We start from the raw sequence: 24,603 nt of genomic DNA, 5'->3' as shown, positions 1-24,603 counted from the left end.
GGAATCAATGCTCAGCTTTCAATCAGGTTTTTATCTTTTTGTTGATAATGTCACATGCAGGAATAAATCAGATATCCTAAATAGCAATCAATATCTGTCCATCTTTAATCTCTACTCACTTCTTTTATGGAAACACTGGTTTGTGTGTTCATTTCAACTTCCTTAGAACTGACTGCAAACTAAATTCCTTGTAGGAAAATATCAACAACATTAATAGAAATTCCACATCTGGATCTAGGATAGAGCCTACATATCTGTTATCAATGAATGTATCAAGATTCATTTGTATGTTCCAAAGCATGCAAGGGTAAGATAGGAATTGATGGAGATACATTAGCTCTCTAAACGGTGCCAATATTTCCAAATAATTACTCTAAGGTTTCAGCCAGTTCAGGCAAACCACAATTATACGCAGATCACAAGGAATGGAAGGATTATTTGCCTTTCCGTCCACATTCACTTTGAAATCCTGTGTTTATGAAATGTCATGAGAAAAACACTGCATTTGCTAACTTGCCTTATGATTAGCTAAGCTGGAGTTTAGGTCCCACAGAACGGCTTTCTTCCACTCCATGCTTACCACAAAATAAGCACATCTGCTGTAACTTTAAAATTCAGGATCCAGTAATGTTTTCCTGTCCACCACAGATATGGCACACAGGACATTTCTCCAATTCTTGGCTCTTGATTCCCAGTGAAGTCACCACCCACAAAGTATTGTCTGTGCAAGTCAGAGTTTGGCAGCAGGCTCAAGAGCAAAGGCTCAGACTCAAACCATAAGAGATATGTCAGCAAACAGTTTAACTTCCTTTTTGCTGTGTGGGTGACCAGAGCAACAGGAAGGCTGCTTTATTGAATCCTCATGGAAAGTAAGTTCTCAAAGTCTCTTTCTTGAGGAAGAAATAAAAGAAGAGTTGGAATGGAACTGCTTAGGGACAAGCTCAGGAAAACATAATTAACCTCAAAGGTAAATAAAATTACATAAAATGTTATTCACAAAACTTCCAAGTGCATAAACAGCAAGCGTTGATCTCAATTTAACCCTTAGACTTTCAAGAAGAGACTGTCTGAGGTGCTAGCAACATTTCAATGGTGAAATAAAAAAACCAGTATTCAGTTCTCAGTTTACAAAATGGAGTAGATCCTTCAGTTTGCACTGATGTTTATGTAGTTTCTAAAATATATATATACCCGCAACAAATCCTGTTTCTACTCTTGCCAGCACTTTGGCCCCATAGGCTTTGTACTTCTAGTTTCATTCTTGAGTACTAAAAGAAGTTTGTAGTAGTAACACCACAGTAATAATTGAACCAATTCTTCAGATGATGTAAATGTTCTTCTCTCCATCTGGAAGTGAAAAGTGAAAAAGACAGTCAATATTACACCAATCCAATGTTCACTGCATAAATTAGACAACATTTTGTTCGTGTCTTACAAAGAGGAATTACTTTTAAATAGAATTTTACTTTAACTTATTTTGGGTTAGACTTGAAAATACTGTTTCTAATGAAAAGGATCTATTTTTTCCTCTTAATTTTGATTTTTTTACTAAAGAGTCCTTAAAAGGGTTAAACTTTTCATCATGGCTAGGCTTCGCGAACGAAGATTTAGGAAGGCTCTATCCACGTTTGTTACAGGCACACTGGTGGCTAATGAGGCCAATATGAGATAGACATGTCTGATTGCAAAAGGCACAGCAGAAAGACTCCTTAGATGGTATATTCTGCAAGACATGGTTCTTTCTGCATTGTCTTTTCTCCTTGAGAGTGATCCTGCGTGCTTTCTCAAAGGAGACAGCTGCATTATAGATGGTGTGTCTCCAGACCTCCCGATTGGAGGCCAGAGTAGACCAGTTCTGTTGATCAATATGGCCAAGGCTGAGATGTTGTTTCAGGGAGTCCTTGTATCTCCTCTTCGGGGCTCCTCTCTTGCGGCAGCTGGTGGCAAGTTCACCATAAAGCAGGATCTTAGGGAGGCAGTGGTCCTTCATCCTTGATACTTGCCCTGCCAAACACAGCTGTGTTCTCAGCAACATGGCCTCAATACTTGTGACTGTTGCTTGTTCTAGAACAGATGTATTGGTCATATAATCTGACCAGTGGATGTTTAGGATTGTACGAAGGCAGTGTTGATGGAAGCGTTCTAGGAGACACAGGTGGTGGCAGTAGATGACCCATGATTCGGAACCATATAAAAGAGAGGACAGCACAATGGCTCTGTAAACACTGATCTTGGTACTTTTCTTCAAGTGTTTATTATGCCATACTCTTTTGTGGAGTTTTCCAAAAGCACTATATACCTTTGCTAACCTGTTGTCTATCTCTCCGTCAATCTTACCGTCCGAGGAGATGAGGCTGCCTAGGTAATTAAACTGCTGAACTGATTTGAGCTTTTAAGTTGCCAGAAATAAGCTGCTGGTCTGCTGAACAATGAAACAATTTCATCATGGTATTGAACTGTATAAATTACTTAAGGACAACGCTTGACTTTGATTTTTTTTCATTTTTTGATTCGAAGTTTGTGACAAAGCCCAGTCCAAGTACAGATTCTGTGTTTGATTGGCAGTTGTCATTTTTGAATGTTCAAAGAATAATTTTTATAATCCTTATGAAAGGATTTCCCATATTTAAAGTTATTTGATTTTTCATTACTCTAAACATAGCTGATTCAGTTTTATTCTTTGTTACAGTCTTATTTTGCTGTAATCTTAATGTTTTGTTATTGAGGTTACTTCAGATCTAGTGGATGATTGTGATTAGATTTGTTGTTAATACAGTCTCTAAATATTGTCAATGCAGAATATAATACAAGCAGGTCTAAAGAGTTATAATATAAGCAGATTCAGTTAGAAACAGACAGGTTTGCAATCTTTAGCCTTGCAGAATGCACAATTGCAAGGCAAAAAACCACCTATGTGGCTACTTTAGGATTTTCTGTCTATATTAGACTGGATCTTAGCGTTTTCACTCACATGCCCAAAAGTAAGTCCTGCCAGGGCAGGGATCCACCTGTACCATACCTGCGGCCTTGGGAGACCAGTTTGCACAGTTGACCCAGTCTTCAGTAGCATTTCACACCCTTTTGCACTCTGATGTGCACCACAGTCAATCCCAACCAGCACAGCCCCCACAGTTCTGGAATGCATTCATTGTGTGCGCATCCAGACAGCTCCTCCTGCAATACCCACCTGGTATTCTTATCTTAGGGCAAATCACACTGTTCATCAGAAACAGCAAGGTGGGGGTGGGGAGGGTGGGGGGAGGGGGGAGGGGGTGTGATGCGCAGAAAAACCTGACTATCTCTCATCACTGTCACAAACCTTTTAACTAAGAGAGGGATGTGTTTGGTTAATAACTGAAACAGGGCAATGTCAATTATAGAGGTGGAAGTAGATTACCTCCTGAAGAGCGAAAAATTAAGGTGAAGGTATCGCATTAATGATGATAAGATGACAGGAGCAAATACTGGTAAAATACTGTTTTCTCCCAGTATTGTTCCATCCTGTGTAAGAGCTAAGAGAAGGAAATAGATACTGTTTTTCCTTTCGATTTCCCCTGAGGTGAGCCTGACGATAAGATTTTTCACAACTAGGGAAGAGGAGAGAGCAAGAGGGAAGGAGAAAAGGAGAGAGGGAGGGAGGGAAAGAGGGAGGGAGGGAAAGAGGGAGGGAGGAAGGGAGGAAGGGAGGAAGGAAGGAAGGCACAGTGGCTATGCTAAAAGCGTGTCTGTTCATCAAGATTTTCTCTTGTGCCATTCATCAATATACAGCTCTGGCACAGGGCTGCTCTCTAGGATTTATAGTAAATAACTGCTGAGACTTCCATTAGTCTATTCAGACATAATGACTTATGAGAAAAGGTATGCCTGTTTGGGACATACAAGTCTTACTAGATATTGGTCACAGTTACAAACAGAAAAGAGAAATTGTCTGTTTTTAAACTTCTTTTCATCCTGATACACCAAGGAAACAAAGCTAGTGTGAGTGAACTGCTATTCTATTTGTCAGACCATAATTCTTTCCACCGAAATCCATATTTTGCTCATCAGTCAAATTTGAACAATCTTGATGAGATATCTCTAGAACTTTGGGGAAAAAAATGTTTACTAATGAAAGACTGGGAAACCTAATTTTTAGTTATCTATTGTCTTTAAAATAAGGCAAAATGGCAGTAGGAACTCAATAGTCATCTATCCTCTTTGCCCTGCGTGTATTAGCCAACATACTTATGGCACAATGCTAACTTTTGTCCAGCAGCATGTACTCATGTGAGAAAGTTGAGAGTACTGTAGAGGTCTGAAAGAAACAGGCTAAAGATGGAAGAAATTATGGGGGCATGAGTAAATTGCTTTTATTGAGAGCATGAATAGAAGTGAACACATAGAAAACTAGGCACTATTAAATCCACTGTTAGCAAAATATCTTTTTATTAAATTTGCTAACAATCTCAATATCCAGTCTAATACCTCAAGTTATTAAAATCTTAAAGACTGAATTGAGACAATAAAGAAAACACAAATTCTTATCACTTGTACTGAAATTTGTATGTGAAGAATGTCTATATATAAAAAAAAAAAAATCAAAAAAAATTAAATCCCAAACATTGGCTCACAGACAAAGCCCATAATGCAGGATGTTTTCCTCTGGTTTCCACCTTTTAAGACAAGCAGAAGCAGGCTCAGGCCCCTTCCCAGCAGTTGCATGCCTCCTGATGTACTTGTGTATGAGAAAACACCTGCAGACACAGCTGCCAATGATTTTTATTAGAAGTTTTACCATATTTTCACACCTAGAAGATGAAGACCTGAAAAGCAGAGTAGTTCTGTGGCTGACAATGTCTCAATATTTTATGACCTACCCTAAAGTCAAACTCAGGCTAAGAAAGAAAATTTGGCACTTTTTTTCCTGATAATGTTGTTATTTTTTAGTCCTGTAAGATGTACTTGCAACATGCTCTGTCTTAAAAATGAATGTGCCCAGACTGAACACAAAAAGGCTTTTAAACTAAAATCCAGCTTTTACAGGAATCTGAAATAGAATACTATTTAAATTGAGAAAACTCAGTGTGGCAAGGGACAACAGAGTAGAAATAAAAGCATTTACTCACAGCTCTCCCCTTGCCTACTTGTCCTCACAGATGTGTTCTCACTTTCCAGTTTGTTGCAGTTATCTCAGACTTTTCCTGAGTGACTGCAAGCTCTGCTCCTCCCCCTCCATCCCAAAGAAACATTCCCTTGTCTCTGACTGCCTGTCTCCCCTCTCCTTCCAGTAGTTTCTCAATCTTTCTAAGTGAGCCACAGGCTAGCAACTTTCTAGTGCCTCCCTGTCCTGCCCAGCCTGATTTCATCTGCAGTCTTTCTGCTCCTCTCCTCAGCTCTCCTCTGGGTGATCTGTAGTTTCTCAGGTAAAGAGCAAGGTTAAACCTCAAGGGGTTTAACCAAAGCTAATCACACTGTTTAAAGGAATTTAACATAAAGATGAAAATCAACATGAAATTTACATTTGGAAAGAGACAGGCTGAGATTTGCAAAATTTCAGTATGAAAATCAGACATTGTACATCCTGTGACAAAATGGCAGCAACGGCCAATAAGTTAGCCTCGCACTCTCACTATTTTCACAGCTCTCTACATATACTTGGTACCCACACCATATCTTCTGGGAGATGTAGCATCAGTTCTGATGGTGAGTTCTCATTAATATCACAATGCAACCAAAAAAATTATACTACAAGTTTTGGATAGAGAAAAAAAGTACTGTAGACTACTGAACTCTAAAATTTAGAGTATTTCCCAAGATGAGAAAAAGGACAGAAAAAAATAGAAAGAAAACTTTTTTATGACAAAACTGGAAACTGTAAAGTAGCAGGTCTTCAAGTACCTCACAAAAAGAAGGATAAACTTTGGATTATCCTTGTTTTAACATTAACAGAGTCAAAAAAAGGGCTATGAGAAAATCCTTCTGACAAAAAAAAAGAACCTAATAAAAGAAATTGAAAACATCAATGTCTAATCTCATTCAAAAAATAGTAAACTATCCTATGCAAACAAGTTCAGTCTCCTTTTGCACAATTCAGAGTTGGCTAACTCAGGTCATATTTCAGAACATATGTGTCATAATTTAATATATGGTGAAAAAAGGACTGATATGCAGCAATATGATACATTTCTTACTCTAATTATTTGAATATGTTTGTGAAATTAAGTTATCCTGTCTTGATTTTCAGCTATTTGATGTTGAAGAATAAAGGCAGGGCATTGTACCAGCTTTGTGAAAGACTGTTTCAAGAATAGTAAAAAAATATCATCTGCTAGGAACCCTGCAGAAAAAAATTTTACAGTTTTTATTCCAAATAGATGAAAAATTGCAATGTCCGGAGGTTCTGAGAAGTGTTTTAATGAAATCAGTTTTTCAGCTATATAAAAGCTGACTTCAGCTTATATAAGTCTTAGTCCTGTGGCTTTACAAAATGTAAATCTGTCCCTTATTAATACCGAATGTTTGTCATGGCTCCCTTCCGCCTTGTCCCAACTGCTGACATAAAATCATCAGTAGAAAAACAGAACATAGCAAGGATTCTTTGATCTCACAGATTTTTGGATACTAACTCTGTCTGTTAGGGTTGTTGACTAGCAATGCAGGTTAACGAAGCTTTTGTTCTGCCTCATGGTACGTGGTAAAGGAGCATAAAGGCTACTCAGAATTCTTATATGTACATTGATTCATTGTACAGCAGTGTTAACATCAGGGGAATTGTTCCCAGTTCTTCATCTGTACTGCATATTCCTTGGCTGTAACCAAGAAAAGACTTTATTGAATGGATTCTGTAATACTGTTAGAAATTTTTCTATCATTAACTGTAGCTCATCATATGTTATTAACAATATGTGATGCATGAAAGATCATGGGAAAGATTTTGCTTTATCAAAGTGCCAAGTATCACAGCTGAAATAAGCTCTTCTATCAAAGCAAGTCAAATAACCCAGATTTAGACCTATCTGTTCTCCCTAATAAAAGTTTCAAGCATTTATTTGGAGTTCAATTTTCTCTTCATGTCAACTAACAGAGTAGTATTAAGTGTTGAAGTTCGAAGGTTTAAACACTGAGAACAGAAGTGACAATTTAGCTATTCATAATAAGAATAGGGTTTTTTCTGGTTTGTTTGTTTCCTTGTTTGAGGTGGGGGTTGTTTGTTCATTTGTTTTTATTAGGTGTAGTGTTTTTATTAGGTGAAGTGAATTATCTCTACTGTATGATATAAGATTAATCTTGTTGCAATGCTAAGCACTGAATACTGGAATTAAAACTTTAGATTTGGGAGGGAGATGCATGGGGAGTTTGTGATCTTCCAATTAAATGTGTGCCTGAACAGGCATGTGTTAGGGTTTGAATTGAAATTGCATGGGAATCCTTAATTCCAGCTTCTCCTAAATTCTCAAGTCTTGACTCTGTAACCATAACAACAGTAACAGAATGTGGAGCTGGGAGAAAGGTTGTGATGAAATTATTTTTATTGCATCTAAAGTGTCTTAGGTTCTCATAAATTGTTTAAAGGTCATTCCTCTGAAGACTTCATAAATTTAACTTGTTAGCAAGAAACTAGAGAGACAATTCCCCAAGCATCTGTGAAATTTGCCTGTAATATCTGCATATTATGCAGAGACAACATCCCTGCATTATTTTCTATGGGCCACACTGGCATGTATAGAACTCATTGGTGAACTTAAGCCTTTTTTGGGTGATGTGTAATTCCTAGTGTAAATCACTGTCTCTCTAGTACATGGACGGTAAGCAAAAGAAAAGTTTTGTCGCTTTTGCATTGTGGGGTTTTTTGGTACAGATACAAATTTAAAAGACAAGAAAAATTTTTAAAAATATATTTTTGCTGATGTGCTCTTAGCCTGTACTTGTGCATCTAGCTTGTACAACAGTGAGAAGCAGCATCAGATGTTATTGTACGGTGTTGTCTCCTGTGTAAGCAGATAATTTTACAACTGTCTGAAAATGACAAAATGATTTATAATCTCCAATATATACTACAATCCACCTGCCAGGAGCAATGCCTGGTGTTGTCAGGCTCTGGTTAAAGCAGACCATTTTAACTGATAAAAAGACTAAACCAATGCTGAAAAGGGCCAGCTGGAAAGGAAAGAAAATAACTTTATCACTTTTTTTAATCATTATTTGTGTCAAATATGTAGTTTAATACAGGCCATCCATTGCTCAGGCTTTTAAAATAACTATTTCATCTCACAAAAGCTATTCATAGGGTAAAGTGCAATGAAAAGCAGATTTGTGAACTGATTTTGCAATAAATACGTATTATTTCTTGCATAACTGGTTATAATGCAGATAATGAAGTAATGAGCATGTAGTGCTGTTAGTATAACAGATTAAAAGCAATAAGAGCAAACATTAAAAAACAAAACTGAATGAAACAGAATCAATAAACAAAAAACATCCCGCAATTCTCCCCCCCAAAAAAAAAAAACCAAAAAACAAAAACAAAGAAAAAAAGCCAACTAAAAACCAAAACCCAAAATCTAATAAAAACAAAGCAAGAAAAGGGTGGTCTCTGTGGAAAAATACAGCCACTGTAAATATATTGAGATCTCTTATCAGGTTTTCTACTGATACATAACCCTGTCTGTTCTATTAAGAGAATTGTCATTCAGGCAAAAAGGCTTTTTTCTCTGAAATGAACAGGTCTCTTCTATAATCTAAGCATTGTTTCCTAATTTTACTTAAGTATGGAATCAGTGTTGCTTCTGAAATCAAAATAATTTTGCTACCAGAATATAGCAGCACAGTCAGCCTTTCTGTCAGGTCATTCCCTAATCTTTATTCAGATCTCTAAAAGTTGCAACTAGGATCTGTATTTGAGACACAAACATGTAAAAAGTGGTTCCTAGAGGTTTATGGTTCTCTGTCTCTTTCTCTCCTTGCTCTCCTTCTCTCTATATTCTTCCCTTACTTGAAGTGCTCTTCAAGAGCAAATCAAGTATCAGCTCCAATTGAATGTTCCACAAAGAGTAAAAGGGAGGGAGGGAAAGAATAGAAGAGAAACACAAGAAAGAAAGACATGTAAGATTGGACAAAAAGTAAAAAAAAAAAAGGAAGAAAAAGAACTGGGAAACAAGATGGATGGACAGGCTGGCATGAAAGACTACTTCTTTGCTGTAAGCTGATTAAAACTAGGGCCTATCTCTTCAGTGAACTTTTTCAATTCACTTCAACAGTTTAGGTGCTGCTGTACTGATTTCTTGAGCAGGTTCACTTCATATTGTAAATGCCAATGTGTATTACTTCAATCTCCGAGGTTGCTTAGAGTAAAAGAAGATGGAGATCAGTCACTTTTCTCACTACTGAAATACTCTATATGCTAGGCACATCACTTGGAGTATCTGCACCAAATTTCCCTCAAGCCAGCCTGGTGCTCTCAGTATCCCATATTTTGATTCTACTTCACAAAATGACTAATTTTTACTGGTTTATGCAAGTTTAAAATGAGTTTTTTATGAAGAAGGTCATTCATTTTGAGGGTCACTTTCTAAAAGCACAACCCCAGACTCAAAAGCAGGGGGAAGAAACTCAGGACTCAGTTTAATTTGGACTCTCATCTCCAGCTGTCAGGGATAAATGTACCCACAACACTGTTTCAAGCTGTTTCTTTCTCTGTCATGTGAATGTCTCATGTCAGCATCAGTTAGAGTTAAACAACATGCTTACTGATGGTTTGACCTTTATTTAAAGTAGGGTTGAAATATTGGTTTTGTCCTAGAGAAAATTTCATTTTAATAATCACTTTTTTTTTCTGGAGGAATTTTTAAGACTTTTGTTTAACGGTTAGCTAAGTGAATAGTAATTTCACTGTTGAATTTAGCACCAAATCCTTTCTTCAGTGCCAGAAGTAGCTTCACTCCTAAAATCTCCCACTGGAGATTTTAACTCAGTGATATAGTCATGAAAAATCTGTTATCAAAAAACTATTATTTAAGAAGGTGGGACAAGGTAGCATAAAAAAGAGTATAATTGTTTGAATTGATGAAATTCAGGTCTGACCATCTGCTGTGAACACATACTTCTGCTTCATTGGTGTAGCTGCATATTTGAAATCTGTGCCATAAAACAGAGTGGGCATCACATACCAACCTTCAATGAATTCTTCTGGGGCTTATTTCCTTAAAGAGTCAAGGTGCAAAAGCAAATGACACAAAAAATAATTTCCCTATAGGTCTGCACTTCCTTATGATAGGATTAAATACCCTGAAAAAAATTCTGTCAAGCCCAAGATTAACACACTAGTCTGAAACAAGAAGAATTTTAGTGAAGCCGTAAAGTAACCTGTTTTTCAAATCAGTGTAATTCTTGGCAAAATAACATCAAAATCTGAGTTTGTTCTGAGGTGTTTAGGGTAGGGGCCAGACAAGAAATCAGGCCAATCAGGCAGGTTTCAGACACTGACAGAATTTCTTTAAAATTTAAATTCATATTCTCTGTGAAATACGAACTTTCTCATGTGTCAACTAGTTTCGGTGAAGAAACATTTGCTCTGAAATTTTCCAGTCCTCTCTATTTAAAACAACAGATATTAGAGAAAGTATTTACCCTTCCCCATTTAATAAATGATTTGCCTGCACCTAACAGGATGTCATTCACAAGCTGTCTGTGATACAAAGCTCAGCCCCGTGCTCCTATTCTAACACCAGATGCTGTTTGTTTTCTCTTTCAACATTTAACAGCAAGCATGAAGGTGTTGCTCCTCTTGCCTAGCTGTGAAACAGCTAAATGTACCTATCTAATCTGAACCAGTCATTGTGACACTGTCACAGATAATGGTAAAAGACCCGGATGAGGTTAGTCTCTTTATTTCCCACAGTTTAAGCTGGTCTGAACTGCCTCTAGATACCTCCCCTTTCAGGTGTTAACATTAGAAAAATTAAGTCCCTCTCTAAACCTTTAAAATTGGTCACCATAATTTCATTTTTGTATCTATATAAAAAGCAATTAGATACACTGACCAAGTCCTTCCTTGTAACAGTTATCTTTTCCTATTCAGCTCAGGTTGTAATTAGAACCTCTCATTGTGGCTATAAGAGCAGTGTGTAATCAGAGTGTGTCATGCTACGGACCTGAGAGTAGCTCCCTGCACACCGTGGAAGAAAAGCTACATATAAAAGATGATAATGCCAATACATGAATTTTCTTCCAAACAGTCATCAAGTATCACATTAAGCCTGCATTTCTAAAGAGTTGCAATCACTGTTTTAAGGAATTCTCTCTAGTACATATCATTAAGTTCTTGGCTTCTAAGACTTGCTATGGCAAGGACTCCCTCAGGTCAGTTAAGAACTATGTGACAAATAGGTTCCTTATTATTAATTTAAGATGTATTTCCTTTCAGTTTGATTGAACGTTCTAGAAGATAGAACACACAGTTTTTCTTCCATTTACCATATATCATTTTGTTTACCTTCAGCATATCTGCTCCCGCTCATCTTCTGTATAAATTAAATCTGATATTTTCAGTCTCTGTCATATGAGTTTAATCACTGTAATCTCTAATGTCTTTTATCTTACTTCTTATTCATCCTACATGCTTTTATGATACAAAGTGAGCCATTACTTTCTTTGAATAATCTACGAGGATGCATAGACCTTCTCTCAGACTATTTACAGTTCTTTTAGCATCTGTTTATGCCTCATATTGCTCACCTTCATGTTGACTCATTTGTATTTGCCAGTTATGAATTTTAGCAGTTTTCAGAATAGAAGCTATATCTAGATCCTCAAATCCAGACCCTTGTTATCATACACAGTCACATCATATAATTCTATTCAGAAGTATACTTACCTTTCTTTTATGACCAATTATGGGGAATTCTTGGCTTACACGTTCCTCTCTACCTTTCTGTGCTACTGGGAGTTTACAGCATCTGAGGATCTTTGAGGTATGTGTGCAAAAAGAGGTATGTATGGCTGAAGTAGAGGTTACTTCTTTCTCCAAAATGGAATTAAGAGTTGCTGTTTTCATCATACTGTCCAGGAATCTAGTGAAGCTTATTTTGTATAATACCAATTGCAAAGATTTGTGTACAGAGAAATTTCTACTCTGATATAGCAAATGGATGTCAAGTCTCTCTTTTCTGCAAGGAACTAGGTTGTGGGTTTGGTGGGGTTTTTTTCCCTGTGTTCTTTCTCACCATTCCTGGAGCAGCCTGCACTGCAATACATATGGCACTGCTCCCAAAAAATTTCAGCATTCATGTGTAATGACCCCCATGTAACGTATTATAAACACAGCAAATATATTAGAAACATAGCAATGGCAAATCTGAGTTCACACAAGATACTGGCTCAGTGCATTGTGGTTGTTTTATAAGTACAGTCTGTAAAGGATGTTCCAAAGTGTACATTCATGCTCATAGGAATGTATAACTACGATCATCCACATATTACTGCCTTAATCTACATACTAGTAATACCATGTACACTAAATAGTTGGCTGACTAATTTTTGGTCATTCTGAATATATGCAAGACATAACAGATTAAGTTGCCAGGCGGAAAGGGACCTGGGGGTGCTGATCGACAGGAGGCTGAACATGAGCCAGCAGTGTGCTCAGGTGGCCAAGAAGGCCAATGGCATCCTGGCCTGCATCAAGAACAGTGTGGCCAGCAGGAGCAGGGAAGTGATCCTTCCCCTGTACTCTGCATTGGTGAGGCCACACCTGGAGTATTGTGTTCAGCTCTGGGCCCCTCAGTTCAGGAAGGATATTGAGGTGCTGGAGCGGGTCCAAAGAAGAGCAACGAGACTGGCGAAGGGACTGGAGCACAAGTCCTATGAGGAGAGGCTGAGAGAGCTGGGGTTGTTCAGTCTGGAGAAGAGAAGGCTTAGAGGCGACCTCATCACTCTCTTCAACTACCTGAAGGGAGGTTATAGCCAGGTGGGGGTTGGTCTCTTCTCCCAGGCAACCAACAATAGGACAAGGGGACATGGGCTCAAGCTCTGCCAGGGGAGGTTTAGGTTAGATGTTAGGAAGAAATTCTTTACAGAGAGGGTTATCAGGCATTGGAACGGCCTACCCAGAGAGGTGGTGGATTCACCATCCCTGGAGGTTTTTAAAAAGAGATTGGACGTGGCCCTTAGTGCCATGATATAGTAATTGGAGTTGGATCAGGGGTTGGACTTGATGATCTTGGAGGTCTTTTCCAACCCAATCTATTCTATGATTCTATGATTCTAAGTTTTCTATATAAAAAATTTTTTCAGATTAAAATAAGAAAAGCGAATATGCTTTGACATCCTGAAACAAAGCAGTGTATCAGCTAAGCACGTCTTTGTAAATTAAACCTGTCCTGACTGAACATCAGAAAACAACAGACACCTTGTCTGGTTTTCATTTTTTGTTCCGAGTGAGATGAGCCATAACCACAGGCACAGGATGCAGCAACATGGGCAACGCTAAGTCCATTCCTCCGAATTACCCGTATGTATATTAGGGAATAATGAGTTGGAAATCCTAGAAGCAAATTTGAGGGGTTAACGTTCTCCCTTCCAGGGTAACTTTACCTTAAGAACTTGCTAATAGCACAAGACATTTTGTCAGGTAGGATAGATTAGGATGTGCACTGGGATGGAAATATTCAAGTGCTATTTCATCTGTCTTTCTCTGTTGCTCCTCCTGTTTTAACTATGAGGAGTTTCCTGTCTAAGTGGATCGCAGTGGTTATGTCTGCATTTCAGATAAGCTTAAGACTCATGTAAAATGTGGTGGTGCTAATTAGTCAAGATGTCATTAGTCCAAGGAAATTAATTGTACATAAATAATGTGGAATTTCAGCTTCATGGCTCAAGAGATAAATTCAGAGCTTTTTCAGAATTGTCTGTCTTAAAAATAAAGTAGCAGAAGAGGATTATTAAGCAAGCTCTTCAAAGTTCCCATTACCCTGCTAATGAAGATTTAACACATAGCCCAGAAGATATGGTTGATCTGTACTCGGTAAGGTCCTTCCACCACATCAGCATTTGTATATCCCCAGCTGCTCTCATCAGAGAGGAAGCTAATTGTGACTTTGAAGAAGCAACTTTCCTGCCTCCCAGCTGAAAGCAGAACTCTGGAAGTACAGTCCATGCATAGCAGTGAGCGGGTAGTTAAGAGTGTTTTTCTCCATTAGCTGTACTTCAAGTGAACCATCTCTTGGGTGCATATGCAGGCTGCTCTGACCTACCTGGAGCTGTTAGAGTAATTAAAGTTCACGTCAGAATTACATGTATCAAGGACTGTGCAGTAGAAAGGTGAAGTTTGACTTCCTTTCCTATAAAGTTGCCTGGTATTATTACTGTTATTCACATACAGTTTTGCAGTAACAGGCAAAGAACAAAGTCTGAGAGTTGAGACCATATTATTATGATTGCAAAAGCACAGGAATAGGTATTCTGTGTCCTCAGTACAAACATCTAGGGAAATATCTTCCATCACCATATATATAATATATATAAAATATATATAATCACTATAAACTAACACCATGTTTGCCTTTACCACCTTTTTTCCCAGTATTTTTATTTTATTCCTTAATGAAAAGAGGGACTTTTCTGGGGTTTTATCAATTGCCTGGTCCTACAGGCATTGGACAGAGTGTGAAGTCTACAGGAAATGTCACTGGATGAGAAGATCATTTTAACACCAACCTCACACAGCTGCAAAGGACTGCACAGGCAGAAGGCTGTGAATAATCAGACTCAGAGAAAGGTGTACATGTACCTCATTCCTTAAGGACAAAAGGTTCCGTGTTTTGTTGTATAAGTTTTGCATAGCTTCTAAAATAGTTTGATTCATCGGTTATAGCCTGCAATGGTTTATGGATTTTGTTAAATATAAAAAAATATATAGTGGTATAACATTTTCAAACGTGTAAAATAGTCTCAATTTTCTGGATTTCTTATCAAACCCTCCAATATCCTATCCTTGTTTTGAAAATACCCCTCTGCTTTCCAATGGAGTGAAATAACTGGAGTAGTTTGATAAGAATTATTTATATTTTGTTTACATTCATGGTCTAGAACTATTCTCTTCTTCTCCAGTGTAAGTTATTGGTAAATATTAGTACCATTACAAATCTCAATTCTATTCTCTCCTCTCAATTTAGAGAGTAATTTCTCCACCACCACTATGCCAAGGATATTAATGAACAATTTTCCCTTTATTCTTGGAACCTCAGTGAAAGTTGCAGTCTTCTCAACTAGCTGTAACTCTTACTTTCTCAAGTCTTTTATTTTTAACTTGAGAAGATGGAATTTTCTTAGTAATGAGCAACCAAACCTTACGAAGATTTGAAGGAACCTCCAAATTATAAAATAAATTTTTCTGATAGTCTTATATTTTACTTCAGTGGCAGGAATGATTGCTAAGATTCCCTGTCAAAGTTAGAAATTAACAAATAAATTAATGTGTGGAGATACATGAAGGAGTTTTTAACCAGCTAATATACTCACTCTTCAAGCTTTTTGTAGTTTAACACTTCTTATCCATCCTGGTCTTTGAGGATCAGCTATGCTGTCTTAACTATCATCATGTTTTTTTCCTTGCCTCCTCCCTCTCCCTATAGATAGTCCCCATGCTTCACACTTTCCCATCTTCAGTATCTTTCCCATCTATTTTTTTTTAATTTGTCCTAACAACTTACCAAGTTTCAGAGATACTATCTTTGTTTTACCTTAATTCATTTTCTATCATTTTTTTTTTTTTTTAATCAATAACAGTGACCTACATGGACACAGTGGAAAATCATTTCACTGGCCAAAATTGCACACTGATAATCTGACATCAGATTCCTAAGTGGTGTGTGTCATGTAAGATAAACAAATACTGTTCATATTCAGAGATTTGGAAGGAAATAAATGGCCAGCCTTAGGTGGTTAGTAGTTGATTATAAAACCTCTATGTATGCATGCTTAGGAAGATAAAACAGTTGCCCCATATGACTAAAAGCTGCCTAAATTTTTTATCCATAATTCAAAGACAACATGAATATGTGGAAATATTCCATCAATAAATGGAAACATAAGGTACTTCTGGGTAATAGAACTTTCCTATACTCTTACCAGTATACACACCTGCTTTGTGAGAGTTCTGAGGCGAACTGTGCCCTAGTGGACCCAGAGCAGCAGATGGCACCTCTCTTGCCATGTCTGAGTAGTTCTTGTGCACAGCTGCAAATCTGTTTTCTTGTTCTTTCTTTACAGTCAAGCAAGTTCTGCAGTGACAAGAAAGAGGGCAATTTGGATTAAAAGCATATCTGGCTCAAGAGAAAATCTGGCAAACAGGGAGAAAAGAAATTATACAATCAAGAGCAATCAGAAAATTATTTTGATGGGTGATTACCATCAGATTGCAATGTTTCTACATGGTTCCACAGAGCTTGGTAGGAGCCCAGATGCAATTTGACATTTGTATAAAATCATCAGTCTGCATAAAAGGCAGCTTATGAATTACATGATTTTTTTGTAGTATGCTGAAGAAGAAGGAGGACTGAACGGACCAGGTATTTTCTGTCACTGAATAAAATGGGTCTCCAGCTCAGCTAGAGCTGTCAGCTGAAATCATGCCATTTTTACTTAAAATTGGCGTATCAGAATATGCTACTGGCTCCAGTTTCTAAAGCTAGGCTTCATTAGTTATATCAATTACCTACCTTGGTAACCCTTTAACCAGAGAAAACTCACCTCTGTAAAATGGGTTAATAAATCTCTCTCTGTCCACTGTGTTTGAGTAGGGCTGGTGCTTCCCATCTGGCATGGTCTCTGCCTACAGTTTTTCAATGGAGCACTGAGTTGCAACAAATCCCACATCAGTCTCTTTTGATCTCTAGTGAAGTCACCTTCTTCCTGTCAAATCTGAAACTGGGATACAGATCTGCTTTCTAAGATGCCCTGATCCTTTCTGGATTCTTCTAGATGTCACTGAGGCTACAGACAGATTCTTGTTGCTCCTATCATCCAAACCTTCATCTCCCTACATCCACCACTCAAAGTCATTTTCTGGAAAAATGAGATAATGGAATACACTCTCCCTCTGGAGTGCCTAGTTAACTCACTGTGTAACTGCTAGGGTAAGGCACAAAGGCAATACCATGTGCTAAACTGTGGCAAAAAACATGAAGTTCCCTCTCACATGTTCAAATAAAATAGCCTTAATATAAACATTTAATAGTGTGTATGTGAGGTTTTGTATTACACATTTAAGGAGAGGAAACCACAATTTCAAAATGGAAATTACTTTATAAAAATTGGTAAGCCTTTACATTAGTTGTCATTTAGGGTTTGCAAAAATACATGCCTTCAGCCATTTTGAGACTCAAACTGCACGTGTCTCAGCAAAGGCAGCCAACCTGGCCCAGGTGCCCGAGGTCCTTTCATTCTGATGAAGGCCACAATAACAGCAAATAGACAAGAGCTAAATCTAGATAAATTAAAGTGACAAATTATACAGGGATTTTTTTGATTTTTTGGTTGTTTTTTTTTTTTGGTTGATTGGTTTTTGTGTTTTGTTTGTTTGTTTTGTTTTGTTTTGGGGGGGGGGGGGGTTGTGACTGTGATTAACCATTAGGCAACAAATTAAAACAGTAAAGCTTGTGTAAGATTTCTTGAATTTGGTCACTTCAAATTAAGACTGGATTTTACCAAACAGTAATTTTAGAATAATTTTACCTGGCTGCAGTTGTTAGCTCAAATGTAACATTTTGGTTTTGAAGGGGCATTTGTTAGAAACATATAATTTTTGCAAGAAAATAGTAAAACAAAGGAGAGACAGATTAGGTGAGGGGGCAGGAAATTGCATCTTTTTCATCTCTAATTTTTTGTGTTTCTCTACATTAGGGTCCCAGTTCCTCAACTCAGAAATTTATTTAACTTTCACATGGAGGGATACAGGGATATTAGTCAGATTTCTTTTATGAAAAAACAGTAGAGTGATATTATGGGCAAGGAAGCCAATTCTAAGCTTTGAACTTAATTTTATTTTATTTTTCTCTCTCCTAAGTTTGTTTTGTGTATTTACCACTTACATTCCATTATATCGACTTGGGTGCTGCTCTTTATGATTCCTGGATAAGCTTTAGTCTCCCTGGAAAAAGTATTAAAAGGTTTGCATTTCCTGTGTGCTCATCCCTGCTAATCATTCCTGCTTCTCCCTTTTTCAAAAATTCTTCTTTTATTCACAGATGTGGAAAAGAATGGGAAGGAAACCGTTGCCACATAAGTGCTAAGCCTCCTCAGCCTCCAACTCTCCTACAAAATGGTGGGTCTGTAAAAAGAAAGAAATATTTTTCAATTCATTCTTTGAGTGTTTTGTTTTACTTATTTCTGTCTTTGCTCTAATTTTGCAGATATTTGGATTGGGTTTGGTATTGGTTTCTTGTTGATTAAAATTACAGCTGCTGCCTTGTATTTTCTTTCGAAGAAGAAAGTGCCAGAAACGTAAGTGAAACTTTTATTTTGCGTAAAGCAGACACAAATGTGGCACAAAGCAATGGCTAGCTGCCCAGACTCATTGGTTTCAACTTTTAAATCTCCCTGCAGTCTGTTTGTCTTCATGTGCAACACTAAGCAGAAAAACTAGCTTTGCAACAAAAGCTGACCTTAGTGGACCCCATCCTGGAAACAATGAGGAATGGTTTGACTGCTTAGAATGTTTTGATTGTAACATTGTATGAGTATTCTTAAATTATAAAATTCAGAGTTCAGAGGTTTTTCAGGATATGCCTTACACTGACAATTCACTATTTCACAGATATATTTCCTAGCCCTTCCTGTCATCCCTCTGATAATCTCTGCTTTCTCTCTCCTCCCTAATGTAAGATTTTTTTATTCTGTTTCTTATTTTTCTCTTACACCTGTGTTGCTTCTCTGCCCATCTCGTAACTTATTCTACTAGATCCTTCTCTGTCGGCAAGTACCTACCACTGCCCCTTCCTCCCTTTCAGCAGTTTCTGTTGTGCATTGCGCTGTCTATTTTCATGTTGTTAGATTTCCCTCACTCTTCATTTTCTTCTCCAGAATTCATCTTCAAAGCTGTCTCTTTTCCTTTAAACTTATTCTCTGCTATAGACTTTTCTCTCTTTGGGGATGCTGTTATCTCCCAAACTATCCACTAATCCATGCAGACTCTTGTCCTGACATTATTGCTGCTGACATGTCTCCTGTCCCTGAATGTTCCCCTGACAGGTAGAGCTGTCTATGGACACAGAAGAAAAATGTTGAAGCAGGAGCCTATATCAGTTGTGCTACTGTTAATTGAGTGCATAGCTTTACCTGCTTTCTTTACATCTCCTTCCTCTTCTGTAAACGAGAATAACATTTTCTTATCTGATTTTGTAGGGGCTTCAAGACTTAATTCATTCACAGTAATGCAGCCTGCTAAGGCACACATAGGGAAAGACAACTCAGAAGTGCAAGATTAGTTTTATTGTAAAAGCTGCTAGATTTTTTTTTTTTTTTGTAATTTTAATTAGTACCTTTGGAAACAAATAATTTCTCAAAACATGTTTGATGGTGTTCTAATTAAAAAAGTATTGTTGTTCCTTATGTACTCTCAATACTCCCTTCTACCTTTTCCTTTCATAAATGTCTGCTTAAAGGTTACTGCACTGCCATTCATATCTCTTCTACCCACATATCTGTATTCAAAGAATATTTTTTCCTTTCTTGGAAAATCTATATATGCTAAAAAAACACCCAGTCTTTTTGTACCCTGTTGCAATATGATGTCAAACATGTGAATGTCCTATTAGTTATTAAAACACCTATTAGGTGTTAAATCACCTACTAGGTGTTAAAACAGGGGTGAATGAGGATCTTCTTACTATGGCGCTAAGAAAATATCACAGCCCTCATATGCAGAGAACCAGAGCTGTGAAATAGAGGGTTAGACAAGCTTATGCAACAAAGCTCATTCAAGTCTTGATTGTTTTCACTGGAATTGCCAAAAAAATCAGTTTTGCTGATGGAAATTTTTGTGATTATAAGTTTTATCTATTATGAACTGAGATTGCCAAATCATTTTACCCATGGTAGAGAACAAAAATTTATAATTTTCATTGTTTTTAATCGCAGTTGACTTAACATGTAAATTAAAACGCATTTTATAGGCATCTTGCTAAGAAATAATCTAGCTAATCAATGGCAATTTGATTGAAATTATGAAATTGCAAAAACAATGAAATCTGAAACTTTGAATTTGAGAAGATAAGTTCGTTCAGACAATCTGTCTCTCCTTCTTCAACTATCTAGTGCCTACCATGATTTGGTATATAAAAATCACAGCTGGAAACATAGTAATGAATTAAGGCAAATTATTCTTTCAGTGCTTGATCAGTAGTCAGAACTGACTAGTCAAAATGCAGCCAATGTTACCATACAGAAGTTTGGATTTTTAAGATAAGCCTTTATAATAAGAAGGGACTTGTGTTTACATAAGTCTGTAAAATGTACAATGTGACAGCACCACACAGAGGCATGAGATTTTACTCCTCATTTTTTTTAAGGGATTTGATGAAAGAGAGGAATTTAACTGACACATAAATGATACATTCCTGTAATTAATTTTCTCTTCAAAGGCCTGTGTCTGCTTTTAGCCCTCCTGGATCACATTGTTTTCTAAAAGTCATTAGGCAGTATAGTCACTCTAAGGAAGCTTTCACACACTTGAGGCCATATTTACTGCCTTTTGATAACTTCTTTTGCTAGCTATTTTTAGATAATTTCCATTAGTATCTCCTTACCTTACTGATATAGTGCAGGTATTGGCAGATGGTTCTTCAGAGGCACATTAGCAGTTGTAGGTGCTAGCTCCCAGGACATCTTGCAATGGAGTGCAGGTCCATCTATGCCTCAATGGAAATAGCACAGGAATGTGCACAAGAGCTAGAGAAGAAGTTTCAGAGTCCAATAGGACTAAATTTTTTCACCAGAAAGCCAGGTAGCAGGCAGTATGTCCAGGCTGGGACCCCTTAGACAGCTGCTGGCTGAGAAGTTGTCAATAACAGTTGTAAGAACCTAAGAGTTACATTTGTCCTTCCTTGTTTTTTCTTTTTTCCCACTGGAAAGACTAATAGTGTCTTAACTCTTCCTTTAAACTCAGAAAGGATGCCCCACTTTTCCTTTACTCTCTCCTTCTCCTTCCTTTGCAAGAATTTAATTTCTGATCTACAGGTTTTAAATGCTCCATTGACTGAATGGGATTTACTGGAAGTCATCATGTAAGCTTATTTCCTAATGGACAAAAGTGGCCGGCTACATGGCTTGGCAACAGTGTACTTCATTACCATGATGGCATTCAGATATGCAAGCTACTTCCCAGTTCCCAGCTGGGGATATGTGAAACTTTTGTATAGAAACTTCAAGCTGGAGAAGCTTACACATTTCCCACATTCCAGTTTGCACTGCAGAGATGATTTCCTAGTCCAGAAAGGAAGGCTGCCAGTTACTCCACTCCATCAGTGGCATCTGTCCTTATTGACCACATGGAAGCAAACTTCATTTTAGCTTCCACTTTATTGCAGATTCCTTCACATTCTTCATTTTACTTTAAAAAGTGAGAATATGAAAAGTAAGTGACTTTCTACCCAGCAAAGCTATGCTTTTTTGCTTCTTTGCCTCCAAAGAAGTCATTGTCCCCGGATCCTTTCAGTTTGTTTCTTTCCTATTCTTGATCTGTGCCATCAGTTGCGAGGCTAATGTACCACAGCTATTATCAGTCCTGTCAATCTTAACAAGCACAGTATATTAAATTTTCCAAAGCATATCAATAATGTATTTTGCCACACAGGCAACAGAGTGAAAAATGGAGGTGCTCTGAGAAAGTATTCTAAAATTATAGAAGATCAGGGGGAAAAAGGACCCACAGAATCCATTTTTCATTCTGCCACATAACAGAGACTCAATGGTATCCCTCCTAAATTTGCATGTAAAGACCTCTAGTAACATGAATTTGATGGCATCCTCAGGCAATCTTGGTACCTTGGGTAGAAAGACGTTTACTATTAAAAAGTGATTTTCCAAATCCTTATATGTCTGTTTACAATTTAAGTTCATTCTTATTCACCACAGACAATAACAGATCAATCCCTTCCTCCTTTGAAAAAGCTTTTTCTGCTCTTGAAGACAATTGCTATGCCTCCTTACAGGCTGCTTTCTTCAGGCTAAACAAGATCAGTGATTTTTGCCTTTCTCCATAGTTAAGGTTTACTTATAATTACGATGATTCCCAGTTTCTGCTGCCAGACTTTCTGCGATTAGACCTTACCCTTCTGGAGGTCTGGTGTGGAGGAATGAGTAGTGTATTCCAGGCGAGGCTCTCCAAGTGGATCTGAAGGGCTGCCAGAGGTCATTGCTGGCAATGCCTCTGTTCCTATATCCCAAAGTGTTAAACAGAATGGCAGTCTAATGACATTTATTGAATCATTTTCAGCCTGTGAACTGGAACAGAGGCAGATACTGTTCTTGTAAAATGGGAGGAAAATGTGCAGTTTTACAGGAAAAAGAAAAGCAAAATTTGGAAGCATCAGCCATAACTGTTGTTTGAGAGTTGGTGTATTAGTCTAATGCTGCTATCCAAATCCATTTGTTCTTCTGTAGAGTATTTTTGTTCTGAAGGATGATACCCAGTATTATCATCAGAAGTCCTCAGTTTTTCTGAAATGTACATCTCATGACCACTACACATAGGAAGGATGGCAAAGAAACAAGAAGTAGCAAGCTGAAGCAGAGCTAATCTCAGTCTGCAGCCAACAAGACCACTCAGATGAAAGATGCAAAGGACTGATTTAAAAAAAAATTAAAAAATTAAATTTCCTAAAGGGACTCAAAAAGTACAAAGTGTAGACCTTGGAAAGAAAGACAGCATACATACAGTCTAATCAAATGTCCCAGTGACTTGTAGATGATTCTAGATCCAGCTTTCGGAAAGTCTTCTCTCCTTGCATCATGCCTCCTGTTTCTTCTGTGGGATGTGCAAAATATAGCCTACTTCTGCAAACATAAATTTAATTGAAAATATTTTGTAAATACTTTGGAAATTGAGGTCTTGAGGTTAGTTTCTGTTTAGAACTGAAACTTTAGAATAGCTATAAAGAATTCTTTAAAGGAATTATTTTAATTAGTAGCTTAATTGTAATTGAATCTTTGGTCCACTAGGATTTTGTCATTGTTGTTATGGTCCAGATGATAAGCATTCTTCAGGTACTATATTTCCTACAAAATTGTGTCCTGCACAAAAGATTTAATTTTTCTTTGAAAGGTACATTGAAAAGTACAAAATTATGACCTATTGCATCCAAAGAAATGAAATCTAGAAACTTTAATTTCCCATTACAAAGCATTATGTTACTCAGCAGTAACATAGCGGGCAGGTATTTTTTTGTGGAGCATACAACTTCTTCCTGTCTCTGTGAAGTCGTAGTGGAGAAACCTATGACAAGGCAGTAGTTTTTGCTACTAAAGAATACAGATGAGCTTAGCAAAGCTATGACCTATGTTACCTCATCTCAAGATGATTAAACCTTTCCTTTCCTTTTGTGGTATTTGTGGTTATGTTAGAAAACCCAGTTCTCTCTGAACTGCCTTACCCACATCTTTTTTTTTTTTTTCTAAACTGTTCTGTGCTTTTCATTTTTAACCCTAGTTATTCCCTACTTGGTAGAGTCTTCTGAACTTACAATTTATGAGTTTTCCTCACAAATGCGATTTATAAACATTTCCCATTGATCAATTATTCTGGACTGTAAGTTTTCAAGCAGTGAGTACAGTGGTAACATGTATAAAACTTTCTCCCCACCATGAGGGAGATGGGCATACTGCTCTTTACTGTAGCATTTTCTGTCAGGTCAGTGTTTCACTTTGGTCAAATAAGAGCAAGCATTGCAGGAATGAGCTTAACTCAAGCCACTACAATACATTTAGTTAAAGTGTCCAATCAAGAAGTTAAAAACTGATGATCAGATGGCAACAGCCAGCCCACTGACTAGTACTGCACTTTTATGCCTTCCTCAGCAGTATCTATATTGGTGACAGAGTACAGCAGAGGACATACCATTGCTTTTCTCTAATCAGGGGAGCTTCATATTCTGGTTAGCTAAGGTTCTACGGTGTTGTGTTTAATTCTAGAGATGCATACACAACATGTAAAGCAGTGAGAATATGTCATCTCAGTTCCCTAGCACAGACTTCTTCAGTAAAGCTTTCGATACTGTCTCTCACAGTATCCTCCTGGACAAAATGTCCAGCACAGAGCTGGATAAACACATCATGTGATGGGTGGGCAACTGGCTCACAGGTCAAACACAGAGGGTAATAGTGAATGGGGTAATATCAGACGGCTGACCTGACACCAGTGGAGTTCTGCAGGGCTCCGTCTTGTGCCCTGTGCTCTTTAATATCTTCATAAATTACTTGGACACAGGACTGGAAGAGGTACTAAGCAAGTTTGCAGACGACATAAAACTGGGAGGAGCTGTTGACTCCCTCAAAGGCAGGGAGGCCCCCCAGAGAGACCCTGACAAATTACGAAGTTCAACAAGAGAAAGTACTGGATTCTACACCTGGAAT

General features: G+C 37.6%; 1 protein-coding gene across 1 annotated transcript in view; it reads left to right on the top strand.

Moving 5' to 3' along the window:
- Positions 1-24,603, top strand: part of MALRD1 (MAM and LDL receptor class A domain containing 1) — a 246,786-nt gene that overhangs the window by 214,156 nt on the left and 8,027 nt on the right. Inside the window, exons 36-37 of the mRNA XM_027658671.1 lie at positions 18,222-18,298; positions 18,387-18,477. Of these exons, the coding sequence (XP_027514472.1) occupies positions 18,222-18,298; positions 18,387-18,477 (168 nt within the window). The remainder of the gene's footprint in view (positions 1-18,221; positions 18,299-18,386; positions 18,478-24,603) is intronic.

The sequence above is a fragment of the Corapipo altera genome, unplaced genomic scaffold (genome assembly GCF_003945725.1).
Source record: "Corapipo altera isolate COAL_440 unplaced genomic scaffold, ASM394572v1 63, whole genome shotgun sequence".
Classification (NCBI taxonomy): Eukaryota; Metazoa; Chordata; class Aves; order Passeriformes; family Pipridae; genus Corapipo; species Corapipo altera.
The sequence above is the reverse complement of the archived record's forward strand: the minus strand, read 5'-3'. Positions and strand labels throughout refer to the sequence as shown.